This window comes from Osmerus mordax, chromosome 27 (assembly GCF_038355195.1).
Source record: "Osmerus mordax isolate fOsmMor3 chromosome 27, fOsmMor3.pri, whole genome shotgun sequence".
Taxonomy (NCBI): domain Eukaryota; kingdom Metazoa; phylum Chordata; class Actinopteri; order Osmeriformes; family Osmeridae; genus Osmerus; species Osmerus mordax.
In genome coordinates this window covers 6,928,128-6,942,884 of record NC_090076.1, presented here as the reverse complement: position 1 = coordinate 6,942,884, position 14,757 = coordinate 6,928,128, and the positions used below count along the sequence as shown (strand labels likewise).

Below are 14,757 nucleotides of genomic sequence, written 5' to 3'. Positions count from 1 at the left end.
CCTAAATTTGTTTCATCCATGCATCAGCTTATTACTGTATAATCACTGCTGGATTACTGCAAACTAATCATATTCTAAATACTCTAGTTTCCCCCTGCGGGGCTGGACCATGATAAATGGCGCCCTATGCTCCATAGACTAAGACGGGAAGATTCAAAGAGGCTGACTAAGCACGTAGGCTCTCATTCTGCACCAAGACTGTCCTTTTGTTACGAACACCAAGACTGGACTCGCGCTCACGTGTTACCCATAACCTTCGCACTTTTTTTTAAACACTCTTTGAGTAACTTGTGTCTAAGACGGGAGTTAACTGTTTAATTGAACGATGCCAGGAAGTGGCTCCACGTCAACTCGTTTGTTTACCGATGATGTGGTCGTAGCTTGCTGCCACCAGTAGGTGGCGCCAACCATCACTTTCCTAAAAACGATGCCAGGTGGCCTCAGCGTTGGTCGTCTGGCACTAAAACAAATAAATACACATGAAACTCATGAAACCAAACACAAGCGAACTAACCTAAACATATAAACCTTAATTAACAGCAAAGAACAACAGATAACGAATGATACATTGCATCGGTGTGCGGTGGTGTCTCATTGAGAATGTAAATACTAGTTGTTTGCTTAAAGCAGATTTGTGCTCTTTTAAGAGCCATAAAGGGGGATTGAGGAAAAAAAGTAAATGCCTATTTTCCAGTACAGGAACCCCTGCCGTGCTGGGAATAGGAAGACCAGAACTAACCTGTCTTAAACTAAAGTGTAATTTTTTGAGACACCTTGATTGGTGCATTGCTCATCTCAACACATTTGACACTTTTCTTCATACATTTTTCGTCACTTAGCAGACGCTTTTATTCAAAGTGATGTAAAAGTAGTAGAACCACAAGTAGTAGAAAACAGGGCAACACCAGGCTGTTTGCTTTCAGTATAAGCACACAGAGTTAAGGCAGTAAAAACAGGCTTTTTACACAGGACTGGGGGAGTGATTTTGGCTCTGTGCGTCTTGGAAAGTATTGGTCTAATTTGGAGAAAATTTCCAGACTTTTTTTTTTGCGTATGTCCCTTTTCCACTCTCCTCTGGCGCGTTGTGAAAGAGGAGAGAGCCTGGCGGATCTCTTGCCAAGACTCTACAAGTTGGAAAATTTGTAAAAGTGATACATGCATAGAAGTTGGGTTGGTTTGAGCAAGTGAGCGTTTGACAGTGCTAAAGTTGAATTCTAAATTGACCTCCAGTTCACTTCTTACAGACATCTGAGGAATAACATTTCATACAAAACTAGGTTTTGACACAAGTTATGAGACAAGGATGTTGCTGGACAACACTATTTTATGAATAGGGACAGTAAAAAAATATATAGATTATCAGTATTTTACATAAATTTTTTTGGGGTATTTATTGACAGAATTGTTGGCTGGCTAATAATAGCTAGCTTATGAAGTAGTTATTAAGTAATACTTGAGGCAGGACCCCTGTTGTTTGGGGTATAGCCCCAGAGTTGGGTTAGGGTTAGGCCAGGAGTTACTGTAGTGTAGGTAATGTTGAATGTGCTGTGAACTAATTGTGTGTAAGTTTCATATGTGAACAGGGTTTTTTTTTCCCTCTCTCTGAATCCAAATGGAACAGAGACCATGGTCTCAATGGCCCCTGTTTCCAAATGATGGTGAGCATATTTACATACAGGACAGTTGCTTTTTTGCCGTGCTATAATGTTTGGCATATGCCATCGCCCGCACAGACACACACGCACCTCCTGTAGCCTTTCTGTTAGTTCAGATTATAGGGGAATGGTTGGAGCAATCTAGTACATTCATGTAGCCTACAGCACTGGTGCGTGTACTACTACCAAGCACGTCTCGTTTACAATGCTGCAAAGCAACAATGAGGAACGACCAGTCGATAACAATTTAAAGAAATACAACCTCGCCACGACACAACACCATAAATCGGTGTACAAATTTGTCCTGGCTTTGTCATTACAGCTAGATCTCTGTTCTATCCTGCTGTACCTTGCAGCGGCGATTCTGCTCAGCAGACCCGGCGTGGGACGTTTTTAGGATCTCCGCACTCCGTATTCTGCGTTTAGAGGACCTCGGATTACCCGGGCTACGCTGAGATATGGATATGGAAGTATAATATAAACACGAGATGGCCCAGCGTTGAACTGCATAAAATATAACTTCCTCTTGGGGGGGTTGGCAGAAACGCTTCGAAATGGTACGTTAACATTGTCAATTTCATCGTTACATACTATAATCCGATGCTGAAACAGACAGAATGCCAGAATGTTATACACTTCGTCAAATTGAATGCATATAGGCAGAGCATCGCGCAGTAGCATTTCGATCTCAGCTCTTTTCCTTGTTTTCGATTTAAGTCTCACTTCTTGTTGTCGTCAAGCAAGGTTCTATGTTGAAATGCATGTTTGCCACTGCGCGTAGTGTTGGTTTAATGACGGTTTCGGCGCTTCTCCGGCAGTGAAAGTTTTTAGTTTTGAGCTGGGTTCAGCAGGCCGACGCAGATCAGAAGTAGTCTATTTGTGACGGGACGTCGAAGGCCAAGTTGAAGTTCAGAGCCAACAGACACGGTGCTCGGTTTAGAGTTAACTCAGCAGAAAATGGCCGCAGCAGGCGCGCCGGCTTGAATTTGAACCTCAGCCCGACAGAGGCGCTCCCATCCCGGGCACAGGCATATTCAGCGAGCCGTTACGGCACACACTTGACTCTTCGCAGTGAAGTGGGTTGAGAGTGCTTTCCACTGTAAATATGCTGTTAGGTTACGTCAGAAGGAAAGCAGTATTCTCTGTTAACTGACAGCGTTCTCCCAATTAAACATTAGGAGGGCCTAATATTGTCAACTGTAGCCGTTCCACTTTTATTATGGTCATGATCCTTGGGATCATATTTTGTCTTACAAATACAGTTGGCTATTTCTAAATAAACTAGCATATAAACACGTATTAAATGAACTTCCAGGTAACGTGTTAGGTCAAAAAAGATAATTACTTAAATGTATCCCTGACTAATCACCACAACATTTTCCTTAGCATAGCATTGCTGGCTATAATGCCCGTATATGGTGGAGTGGGCTATTGATGATACAGAAATGGCCTACAGACATTATGAAAATAGGAGCAGAGTTAATGCAAACTGACTGGCTTTCATTTGTTCATGGAACTTGCCTGTGTAATGTTGTCTTATGTCTAAGAGAGAGAGAGAGGCTATCATTAGCCTATATTCTCATCTGCAGCTGTGCGTAGCCAAGTCTGTAGGTAACACTCTTCTGTCCCAAAGTGAGACATTGGAAAATGTTAGTGTTATGGAGAACCTCTATAACCGAAACTTTATTTGACGCTTACTGTAGCAGGCTGACCCCAAAAGACCCTACCACTGAATGAGACAACTCCTCTTATTCAACGCAATTTCGTCAAAATGACCTTCACCATGATACCTATGCTGTTGTATATTTTGGAATCGGACCGTACCGGTTAAGGGTTGATATAAGTCGATGCGGGGGTTAACAGCTTTTGCGCAGACCGTTTTCCGTTGTTCTGATGCAGGGATTTCTATTGACACTGTGAGTTACCTGGATGACACAAAACAGACTGAAGTTGTTGCACCAGCAGTTTATCAGCAAGCCAGCCTGACCGAGCGGACAGCACCAACCGGGGTGCGGGGAGAGGCTCTGCCACGGTAGGGGACCGCGTAGCCTACATTGCAAGGAATACATTGTCTGCCGTCCTGCCAAAGCAGTTGCGGAAGCGTTCGCTCCCGGTTCATCTATCCCACCTCTCGCTTTTTCAACGGTAGGATTGGGACCGAAATGGACGCAATGAATCAATTCTTCTTCTTTAAATTCTCTGGGATGGGCTATTCCCATAACGTCATTTCAACTCCCTCTTTACATTTTTTCATTATTTGACCCCCCCCCCCCAACACACACACTCACACACACATTTCCTAAATGGAGCAGATTGCCCGAGCGTTTCCACCACGGTGTTTCGGCTTTTGATTTGAACTTCAGATCACTTTACACGCTTTTAAGTGTTGAACTTCGTACGTGTCATTATTTTCTGGACGTTGACAAGCGGATGTTCAGGCACAAGTCGACCGACGCGCTGGAACGTTTCTGGTGATGCCAGTGAAGTGTTAAAGAATAACTCGAACTTGTCTATCCTTCGGCACTGGATTAAACTTCCCACATTCCTTTTCGCTATGATGTATTCGCCTCTCTGTCTCTCCCAGGTAAATTATTACTTTCTCCAAGGTTATCCTGGAGTTTTATATACGCGATGTGTGTATGCGCTGATTGAACGTCTCTGCGCCGGAACTGTAAACTATATTTCAGTTGAGAGAAGGGCGGGATGAGAGAGAGCACCTCTCCCGCCTTCAGAGGCTCCACATTTCAGCTTCACCTGAGCCGAGTTTCTGTTAATCAGAATAAAAAAGAACACTTTAGCTGGACGCAGATAGGCCTACTCATTATCCACAATCAAGGCGTAGTTGTATTGTTTAGTAGGTATATTGTTTAAATAATGTCTGTGTTTGAATTTTTCTGTAACATGTACATGTATGGGCTATCCAAGGACTGGTAAATGCTACTGTGTCCTGGGTCAGTTAAATATGTTGTCTATCTTGGCTCAGTTAAATCTTTAGAATTTCCCAGGCAGGTAAATTTGCAGACTCCCAGGTAATAATATATATTAGTATTTCAGGTATAGATGTAGACAATCTTAGCTCAGGAAACTATGGATAATATTTAGTTTTAGGTAAATCTGTAGACTATGCAATTTCATGTTAATCTAGACTAATTCACCCCAGGTAAATGTGTAGACCGCCATTGTAACCAAGTTGAATTGGTTAAACTTGCTCCTCAGTATAAAGCATTGAATAGTTAGCTTTTCGGTAGGTAAAGTTGTTTGTAGAGGTGGTCTTCACGTGGGCAAGATTTGGAGGAAGTAAGACTGACCTGGGTCCCCATCTCAGATCAGACTGTAGACTAACTTACCCTAGGTAAATATGTAGACAATCTTAGCTCAGGTCGGAATATGTACACTATGTTAGTGTAACAGTTGAATTGATTAAAACCACACAGTAGAAATACTGTACACTGGCGGGCTAAAACTGCTCATGAGAGGTACTCGTCCCATTTGTGAGTCGGAGGACTACGGTTCAAACCCCAGCATGGCCAAGAAAGGGAGGGCTCTCCCTTTCTCCGTACAAGCAACGCTATAACACCTGTCCCCTAAGCTCAGGTACATCTGTAGGCTGTGCCATCTCAAGTAAATATGTAGCCTGTACTTGCTCATGTAGACTATGTATATTATCATATATATACATATGTATATATGTATGTACGATTTTGACCATCCCAGGTACAATCCTAGCTATCTAAGGCCTGGATGTACACGTGAACACACTCGGATGTTTGTTCAGCAACATTTTGCAAGAAAGCGATCCCTCTATAGGAGAGGCTGGGTTGCTCTGTAACATCCACAGGTCTTTGTCTTCATTGGGGCTGACACTTTTCAGTGGAACGCGGTACGACTGCCTCGCAGAAGCTGTTACCCTGCAATCCTTTTGAAAATATCATCAAAGTTCTGCCATGTTCTGATCGTTATTTCTATTTTTCTCCGGAGGGAAGAGACATGAGTCATAAGGATAAGAAGTGAATAGCAAATACTTTTAGAATGTCTTTGTGTTTATTTTTTTTAACAGGATATGATGTATACACACTCGGAACTCTTACCATGTAGCATCATCCTCTGACCAGTGTGAAGTCATCTGCTCCTCCAATCAGAGTTTTGAGTTCACTGCTCCTCCAATCAGAGTGCTGGGTTAGATTTGCTCGGCCAGTCATAGTATTGGGTTAGGTATGTTGGGTCCCTTCTGGGCCAGTGGTGACGTGCTGCCTCCATTCGTTATTGATTTATTCCGTCAGAACTGTCGTTATTTCCCTCTGGGAGATCCCAGGACTAAGCACAGACTGCCCACCCGCCCGACCCTACCCCTCAATCACACCCACATCGACACGCACATGCCAAAACACACTCACGCACATTAACACACACAGGCAAACACACACCACGCTGCACATTCACACGCAAGCGTAAACAGGCAGAACTCCGCACATGAATGCACACAAGCAAACACACACACCCATACAGCTGCTGTCCAAGTCCTAGTTTAGTTCCTCTTCTGGCTCTCCGGCTCCTAAGCCTTATCAGACCTCATTCCAACAACGACAACCTAGTTCTGGTCCTGGGCTGTTGCTAGTCTGTTGCTCGAGCCAGTTTGCAAACCTTCTACTAAACGGTTCGCTTTGACGGTTTTAGCCACGTCATTGCATCTCTGGATACATCTGGATAGGTCTCCGCTTTCCCAGCAACGCTAGCGCTAGCAACTTCTTTCGTTTGTTGTTATTTGTTCAATGTTTCAACCTGGATTTGTTGAAATACGGCCTCTGTTCTCGAAGCTCCCTCCAGAATGTTTTGGATTGCACTGTAGGACGCTCTGTAGGACTACAGTGCAAGGATACTGCTAAAGCCAAAGTAGAAGCCCAGGCAGTGTAAATTCTGTCGCTGAAGTTGGGTTTTGGCGGTCACAAATGGCTGCCAGGACTTTGATAATACTACCTCCCAGCCCCTGACATAAACGGAACGGTTCTAGACCAGCTCAGAGTTTGGTGTCGCTCTGGGTCCTGGCCGGGGACCGGACCCTCAAAATGCCTTGGGTGGAAATGAGTGACAATAACCCCTGTGCCACTGGTGGCCCGACCCTGACCTCTGAATCCAACTTCTGACCCTTGACCTCTGGTCTGAGAGTGTGTGCAGTAGGACCCGAGCAGGATCAGAGTTTGCAGGTTCTGATAGGTCAGAGCAGGCCGTGTTGTGTTCGATGAGCCGCCTGCTGGCACGATGGAAGCCTCTCTCCGCTGTGTGTGTATTTGTGTGTGTGTGCTTGTGTGTGTTTGTTTGTGACTCTGTTGGGTTGATTACCCTGCCCTACTTTCCTCTTCACATCTTGAGTGGGCCGAAGCCAAATTCTCTCCCACTGCACCAATCACCAGTCCGATAGGGACAGCCGTGCTCCATGTGCACCAATCAAAAGTTAGAAAGGGGCAGCTGTGCTTCCCCTGTGCGCCAATCACAAGTCAGATAGGGGCAGCTGTGCTTCCCCTGTGCGCCAATCACCAGTCAGACCTTGTCGACATGCTAATCAAGTTGTTTTGATCGAGGCCTCTCGGAGTGTATGGTCTGATTCTCGTATATGAAAGGAAGTTGTAAGTAGAACAGCCTCTTCATCTGTTGATCTCAAGCCGAGAGCTGGTGGCTGAGAACAGGAGGGGGGGAGAGGGAAGGGGCGACCGGCGGTGTCGCCGGTGGAGAGTACATTTCATAGAGAGTTCACTTTGATGAATCAATGGTTCTGCCGGGTGAAAGTGAGGATGGAAATGCAGGCCCGCTTTTATAGCACTGTTGTCCAACCCCCGACAGGAGCTGGCAGACACACTCGCGCGCGCACACACACACACACAGACGGACACGCGCACGTGCAGCACACACACACCTCTGCCCTGCGCCAGAGGATATTTTGATCCTTCTCTGTCGGCTGCTCCAGGCAATAGCCGTGTCTCTCCTCTCTATTTCTCGAAACGATATTGTAATCCCTCTCTCTGTAGCCTCTCTCCGGCTTCGGATCCTATACTGGGTCAAGTTCCGTTGGACACGGGATTGGTGCATTAGCCTCCTTAATATCTGGGAACGTGTGATTGACAGCTTCCTTAAATTGGGACAGATGCTTTCTAACCAGTCCTAACTGGGAGACGTGTGTCAAGTCGACCAGTCCTGGAGATTCAGCTCTGACTGAATAATTAAGAAGGCCCTCGTTTACTCCTTTCAATAACGGATGAATTAGTCATCCTGTTTGAATGGTTTAAACCTTAGATTTCGTTAGATCTGGGTCTTCCCCTGTCTTACTTCCTGGTCTCTTTATCTGGCACTTTCTCCCTCGTTCACCGTCTCCCTCTCTCTCTCTCTGTAATTTCCTGGTCTCTCTTTCTCCTTCTTTCTTCACTTCCCTTCTCTCTCTCTCTCTCTCTCTCTCTCATCTCTCTCTCTCTCTCTTCTCTCTCTCTCTCTCTCTCTCTCTCTCTCTCTCTCTCTCTCTCTCTCTCTCTCTCATCTCTCTCTCTCTCTCTCTCTCTCTCTCTCTCTCTATCTCTCTCTCTTTTTCGAATGGGCTCGTCAGACGTCGCCAGTGCAGAAAAGAGAGCACAAAGAAGAGGAAAGGAGGCGGAAGAGAGAGCGAGAGAGAGAAAGAGAGGGGGGGGGGGGTAAGGAGAGAAAGAGGCAGAGAGGAGAGAAAGGGAGAAGGAGAAAGAAGCAGGGCTGTTTCCCCCTTGTCGGGCATCGCAAGAATATTCTGAGATTGGAGACTCAAGACTGGTTGTGAATGTGAAATACGACACTACGCGTGGTCGGCTGTGGTGCGGTACCAGGCAGACCACTCACTAGCACGCTGTGCATAATGCCCAAACTGTCATGTTTTGTATCACGCTGACAGAACTTTTGGGGGCCATCAGTCCTGCTTCCTAATTGTTCCTCGTTGTTGACGATGTGATGATGTCATTGTAAAATCACGTGAACGAGAGGCAGGAGAGAAAATGGAGAATTGGCAGAATCACAAAGAGCTTTTCTCTGTTTATTATGGTTTCAGTCGAGTACCAGACTCTGCTCTGGTATATGGTCGGAGCACAGCAAGGCCCTGCCTCGTAGCTTTTTGAACGTGAAATGGGTTTGACAAGGGTTAAACTAACTTCAAACAGACAACTTCCTGGTTTCTGGTTTAAAGGAGGAGTAAGTCGACTATTTGGAGGAGATTCCTTTCTATATTGCTTGACCCTGGCTTTCATCTTGTCCACCACAGTCTTTCCTGAGAGTTTAGGCCTTATCTTTAGTTGCTAATAATATCTATGGGATGTACAGATACAATTTGAGTTTTTGTCGCAGATGAGAGACGACACTAGGTCGTCTTGAACCGGTCAGGTAATGGTTGCCACCTGAAACGTTAAAGACCAGTCACTTAGGACCGGAGCTGTGGTAGAGATGGTTGGAAACGATGCTCTACGGATGAGATAAGTGGGCCCTTTGAATCCAGCAGTTGTCATCGGAAAGACTAAAAGGATGTTGTCTTGGGTGTGTGTGTGTGTGTGTGTGGGGGGTCTCAGTTTACAGTGGACGTACATTTAGGGGGTTTGGCTTAGGCAGATTTGGACGACAGCAGTGTCCGCCTGCTGTGCCGTTCTGGATCCACTCTCTCCTGCGTCGTAGCCAGCCTCTCTCTCTCTCTCTCTCTCTCTCTCTCTCTCTCTCTCTCTCTCTCTCTCTCTCTCTCTCTCTCTCTCTCTCTCTCTCTCTCTCTCTCTCGCTCTCTCTCGCTCTCTCTAGCTCTCTAGCTCTCTAGCTTGTTACACAAGCAGCTTTTAAATAGCTGTTGTCTACTGGACCACATAGTTTAGTCTTGTTTAGCAGCATGCTGAATATCCATTATGAATGACGCGACGAGTGCAGCCTCCCTCTGGGCTGCTCTGTAACTAACTAGTGATTAACTGGAGTTCCTTTTCCTTGCAAAATTAGCGAAAGATTGTCTATCGTTTATACTATAAGGGATACTTCTGTGTCATGTAATAATAATGTCGAAATAGCTTTTTGTTCTCTCGGTTCAACTCCGCAAGTCTGCAATTTTGTCCTTTAGTGTACGGAATGATTTTGGATGTAGCCTGTCAATTTTGAGAATGATCTCCGGGGTTCTTTTAAAAAGCTTTGCATTGTCTAATCTGGCTCCACGGCGTAATCTGCAGCCAGCTGTATGTCTGCCTGTTGCTGCTAGATTGGGAGGGATTAGGATAGGATATCGGACACCGTGGTCAATCCAGAAGGTCCACACTATCAACCAGCACTTCTGAATTACTGTAGCCTCTACTGTGTACCCAACTATACTCCTGCAGGGCCTCCTCTCCTCTCTCCCCCTCCTCTCTCCTTCCTCTCTCCCCCTGCTCTCTCTCCTTCCTCTCTCCCCCTGCTCTCTCCCCTTCCTCTCCCCCCCTCCTCTCTCTCCTTCCACTCTCCTTCCTCTCTCCTTCCTCTCTCCCCCTGCTCTCTCCCCTTCCTCTCTCTCCTCTCTCTCCTCCCCTTCCTCTCTCTCCTTCCTCTCTCTCCTCTCTCCTCTCCCCTTCCTCTCTCTCCTTCCTCTCTCTCCTCTCTCCTCTCCCCTTCCTCTCTCTCCTTCCTCTCTCCTTCCTCTCTCCCCTTCCTCTTTTTTTCTTTCTCTCTCTCCTCTCTCCCCCTGCGCTCTCCCCTCCCTCCCCTCCTCTTCCTCCCCTCTCTTTCCTTCTCCTCCCCTCCTCTTTACCCCTAATCCCTCCCTTCCTCCTCCCCCACTCTCTCCCTCCTGTCTCTCCCTCCTTTCCCTGCTCCTCCTCTATTGTCAGAATTCAGCCCCCCCCCCCCCGCCCCCATCTGACTCAGCAGAATAGACCGGATACCTCACCAATGCAAGTCACCATTATCTCACCTTTGACCCACTTAACAAACAAACACACACATATACAAGCACCTACCCCCCGAACCATCCCCCCCCCCACACACACACACACACGCACACACCTACTTTCCACGCCCAAAGGTCAGTTCTTTATTAAACTCCATTCGAATTGCTTTTCCTGACAGTGGGTAAACTACAGCATTGTGCCTTTATGCTCATCTGATAGGCCGTTCGCAGGTATTCAAATCAGCTGACAGCTGGTGTAGCGAATCACACTGCAGTCGTCCCCTGTGTGGGTGGGGACACACGTCAGTGTCCGACCACACCCCCCCCCAACCGACCACAGTCCTCGAAAAAAAAAGAAAACAAGTTGGAAAGACATCCTCTGTTAAAAACATAATAAAAATGGTCTCCGAGCAACAGGGAGAAATATATGAAGGAGAAAAAAATCTTGTGGCTGGACTGAGTAATAACAGAATGATTCGATTAAGGACAGAAGGAGTTTTAGTCTGGGTTGCAGATTCAGCAGAGCTCAGCTGGGTGTCACTGTGTCCTGAACGCTGTATACACACACCCTGATACTATCACTTCAATAGTCTGGCCACGGTGTAATGTTACAATATAATGCTGTTTCTCAGTTGCCACATATTGTTCTTCTGCCTGAACCATTGACTGAAAGTTTCCCCCCTCCACCTCCACCTCTTTCTCCTAATCCCTCTCTTCTCCTCTCAACCTCCTTCTCATCCTGCTCTTCCTCCCTCTCCCTCTCCCCCTCCCTCCTCCCTCCTCTCTCTCCCTCTCCCCCTCCCTCCCTCCTCCCCCCCCAGGATGAATTCCACCCCTTCATCGAGGCCCTGCTGCCTCACGTCCGCGCCTTCGCCTACACCTGGTTCAACCTGCAGGCGCGCAAGCGCAAGTACTTCAAGAAGCACGAGAAGCGCATGACCAAGGAGGAGGAGCGCGCCGTCAAGGACGAGCTCCTGGGCGAGAAGCCCGAGGTCAAGCAGAAGTGGGCGTCGCGTCTCCTCGCCAAGCTGCGCAAGGACATCCGGCCCGAGTGCCGCGAGGACTTTGTCCTGTCCATCACGGGGAAGAAGTCCGCCTGCTGCGTGCTGTCCAACCCCGACCAGAAGGGCAAGATGAGGCGGATCGACTGCCTCCGCCAGGCCGACAAGGTGTGGCGGCTGGACCTGGTGATGGTCATCCTGTTCAAGGGGATCCCGCTGGAGAGCACGGACGGGGAGCGGCTGATCAAGGGCGGTCATTGCTCCAGCCCCATCCTCTGCGTCCAGCCGCACCACATCAGCGTGTCGGTCAAAGAGCTGGACCTGTACCTGGCGTACTTTGTGCAGGAGAGAGGTGAGGGCTTACACACACACAGGCTTCTCACAAATACACACACACACACTCTGTACATGGACTGACTCAGCTGAAAAGGGGAGAGTAGGGACTAGGGCCAGGGGATGGGGGGGGCGGGTTGGTCAAACAGACAGGTAGAGAGACTGTCCCTCCATCCAACCTCCCCCCTTTTCCTCCCCTCCTCCCCTCCTTGATCCCCCCTCCCTCCCTCCCTCCCTCCTCACACCCAGGGCTTTTGGGGTTAGGGTGGCGTCTAGGTCACCTCACCTCCCTCAGCTCTCCGCTAGGGAACAGTCTGATAAGAAGGTGGCACTTTCTCTCTCCCTCTCATTCACTCTCTCTCTCTCTCTCTCTCTCTCTCTCTCTCTCTCTCTCTCACTCTCTCTCTCTCTGTCTCTCTCTCTCTCTCGCTCTCTCTCTCTCGTGCTCTCTCTCTCTCTGTCTCTCCTTCCCTCTCTCTAATTCGCTCCCATCAGACACACTCAGAATGAGGAGGGAGGACAGAGGTTAGAGACAGGGAAAGATGGAGGAGGAAGGAAGGGAGGAGGGTAGGAGGGAAGGAGGGAGGGGGAATGCAACGAGTCAGCTTTAGTCCTTAAAGGTACAGAGCCCCTTTCATTTGTTGTTAACGTCCTAGTCTAGCGAGATCTCTCTGCTCTGGCTCTGTGTCTGTCCTCCCTGACAGGATACTTTCATGTCTATCATTTCTGACAAATAATCGTTGATAGCACATGTTGAGCAGTTGGCTGGTGTCCCCAGCTTGTTGCCTGGTCTTGTTGAGGAATACCAACAGACTTTGTGTTCGAACCAGCATAGACACATAGCCTTAAACAGGGTTGTAACCAGTGTGAAGGATATATACACAGTCTTTTTTAACTTCTTTTTTAACCTCTAGTTTCCCCTAGCAGGTCTCAGTAGCGTGAAACAAATTTTTGTATGCGATTGACTAAACACAGGCTCGTGTCTTGGAAGTGATGACAGTTACACTGAGGCTCACTTCGTTGTCTGGGTTACTGTCAGACAGGGAGGGCGAGAGGGAAGGACAACCTCCATGATTGATACCATGTTATCTTATTGAAAGGTATTGTGTGTGTTAGATGTCTGGTTCAGGTCTCCGAGCAGTACACTTACAGTCGAATCGTTGCTGCAGAGGTGGATTCATAAACACACACACACACCAACATGTATGCACACACACAATACGTGCACACACACACACATGCACGTATGCACACACACACACACGCACGCACTCACAAGCTCAGTCAACACAGCCTCAAAGGAATGTGCCTGCCTGCTCTCGCAGTGGAAACTCCTGGGGGGGAGGGGGAGGCGGGGGGAGGCGGGGGGGAGGAGGGGGGAGGAGGTGGGGTCATCTCAGGTCAAGTTCGGCAGTACCGCTGGCCCTCCGGAGGGGGCAGTGTTGTGCTCAGATGGTCTTGAAATGCTTTGATAGTACAAACAGCTAGAGTTACATTCTACAACCATTCTCTGTGGTTTGATATCACAAGAGGAGAGGGCTTGTATGTGTGTGGTGGATGTGGCTGTGCGGTAGGTCTGTATGGCTGGGGTAGGTCTGTACGGCTGTGGTAGGTCTGTACGGCTGTGGTAGGTCTGTATGGCTGTGGTAGGTCTGTACGGCTGTGGTAGGTCTGTATGGCTGTGGTAGGTCTGTATGGCTGTGCGGTAGGTCTGTATGGCTGTGGTAGGTCTGTATGGCTGTGCGGTAGGTCTGTACGGCTGTGGTAGGTCTGTATGGCTGTGCGGTAGGTCTGTACGGCTGTGGTAGGTCTGTATGGCTGGGGTAGGTCTGTATGGCTGTGGTAGGTCTGTATGGCTGGGGTAGGTCTGTATGGCTGGGGTAGGTCTGTATGGCTGGGGTAGGTCTGTATGGCTGTGCGGTAGGTCTGTAAGGCTGTGGTAGGTCTGTACAGACTGCAGGTCTGGTAGATAGGTAGGTATAGTGTCGAGTATATTGAGTAGACACAGGAGTGTGGTGTATAATATATAAAGTACAGTAAATATGGAAGATAATGTAGGTCAGTGTAGAGTGTATCGAGCCTCTCTACAGGTTGGTACATCTGGCTGTCAGTGTCAGACAGCTGTCTGCTGTCACCACACTCCCTCCAGCTGCTGGATGGCTTCATTCTCTCTCTCACACACACACACCCACACACACACACGCACAAACACACACACACACACACACGCACAGACACACACAAACACACCCACACACAGTTATTCAGAGATAGGGTGGTGGGGGGGATGAGAGAGAAAGATGGCACCAGCTGTTTTTCGAGAGGCATAGTTTAAATAACGCACTCAACACAGTCTCTTTTCTCTCTCTGTCTCTTTCCCTATCTCTCTCTCCCTCTTTCTCTCTCCCCCTCTCTCTCTCTCCCTCTCTCTCTCCCCCTCCTCCTCTTCTGTGTGTCTCTCTCAGAACCAGTGGGGCGTAAGGTAGTGGTGGATCTATGTCTGTATTGGGTTTCCTGGTGGCTGAGTGTGCTGGTCCTATTGTTCAAGGCTTCCAGACTATTCTTAGCCTCTCGGTTCCCTCTGCGCTGCAGTGCATCATGGGAACCGAGGACCTAGTTCCACACGGCCAGGAGAGAGTACATCCTGACTCTGATACTGTAAATGGACCTTGGGTCGGATTTGGACTCGGTTTACCCCAGGGTCCTGATCTAATCCTAATCCTAAAAGATCTGGATTAACCCTAAACCAGAGTTAATTTATGGATTTACCCAAGGTTCAGGCCAGGACTAGTCTAATCCTAACCTCGGGTTCAATTCTAGACTAAACCAGGGTTTAACTAAGGGCATTATCTGCAAAGCCTGAGCAGTATCTGGGTTT

At 47.9% G+C, this 14,757-nt stretch overlaps 1 protein-coding gene across 1 annotated transcript in view; it reads left to right on the top strand.

Annotated features, from left to right (window-relative positions):
- The first annotated feature begins 3,946 nt into the window (after positions 1–3,946).
- Positions 3,947–14,757, top strand: part of nfic (nuclear factor I/C) — a 20,090-nt gene continuing 9,279 nt past the window's right edge. The window contains 2 exon segments of the mRNA XM_067230455.1: positions 3,947–4,239; positions 11,367–11,898. Coding sequence (XP_067086556.1) covers positions 4,210–4,239; positions 11,367–11,898 — 562 coding nt within the window. The 5' untranslated portion in view covers positions 3,947–4,209.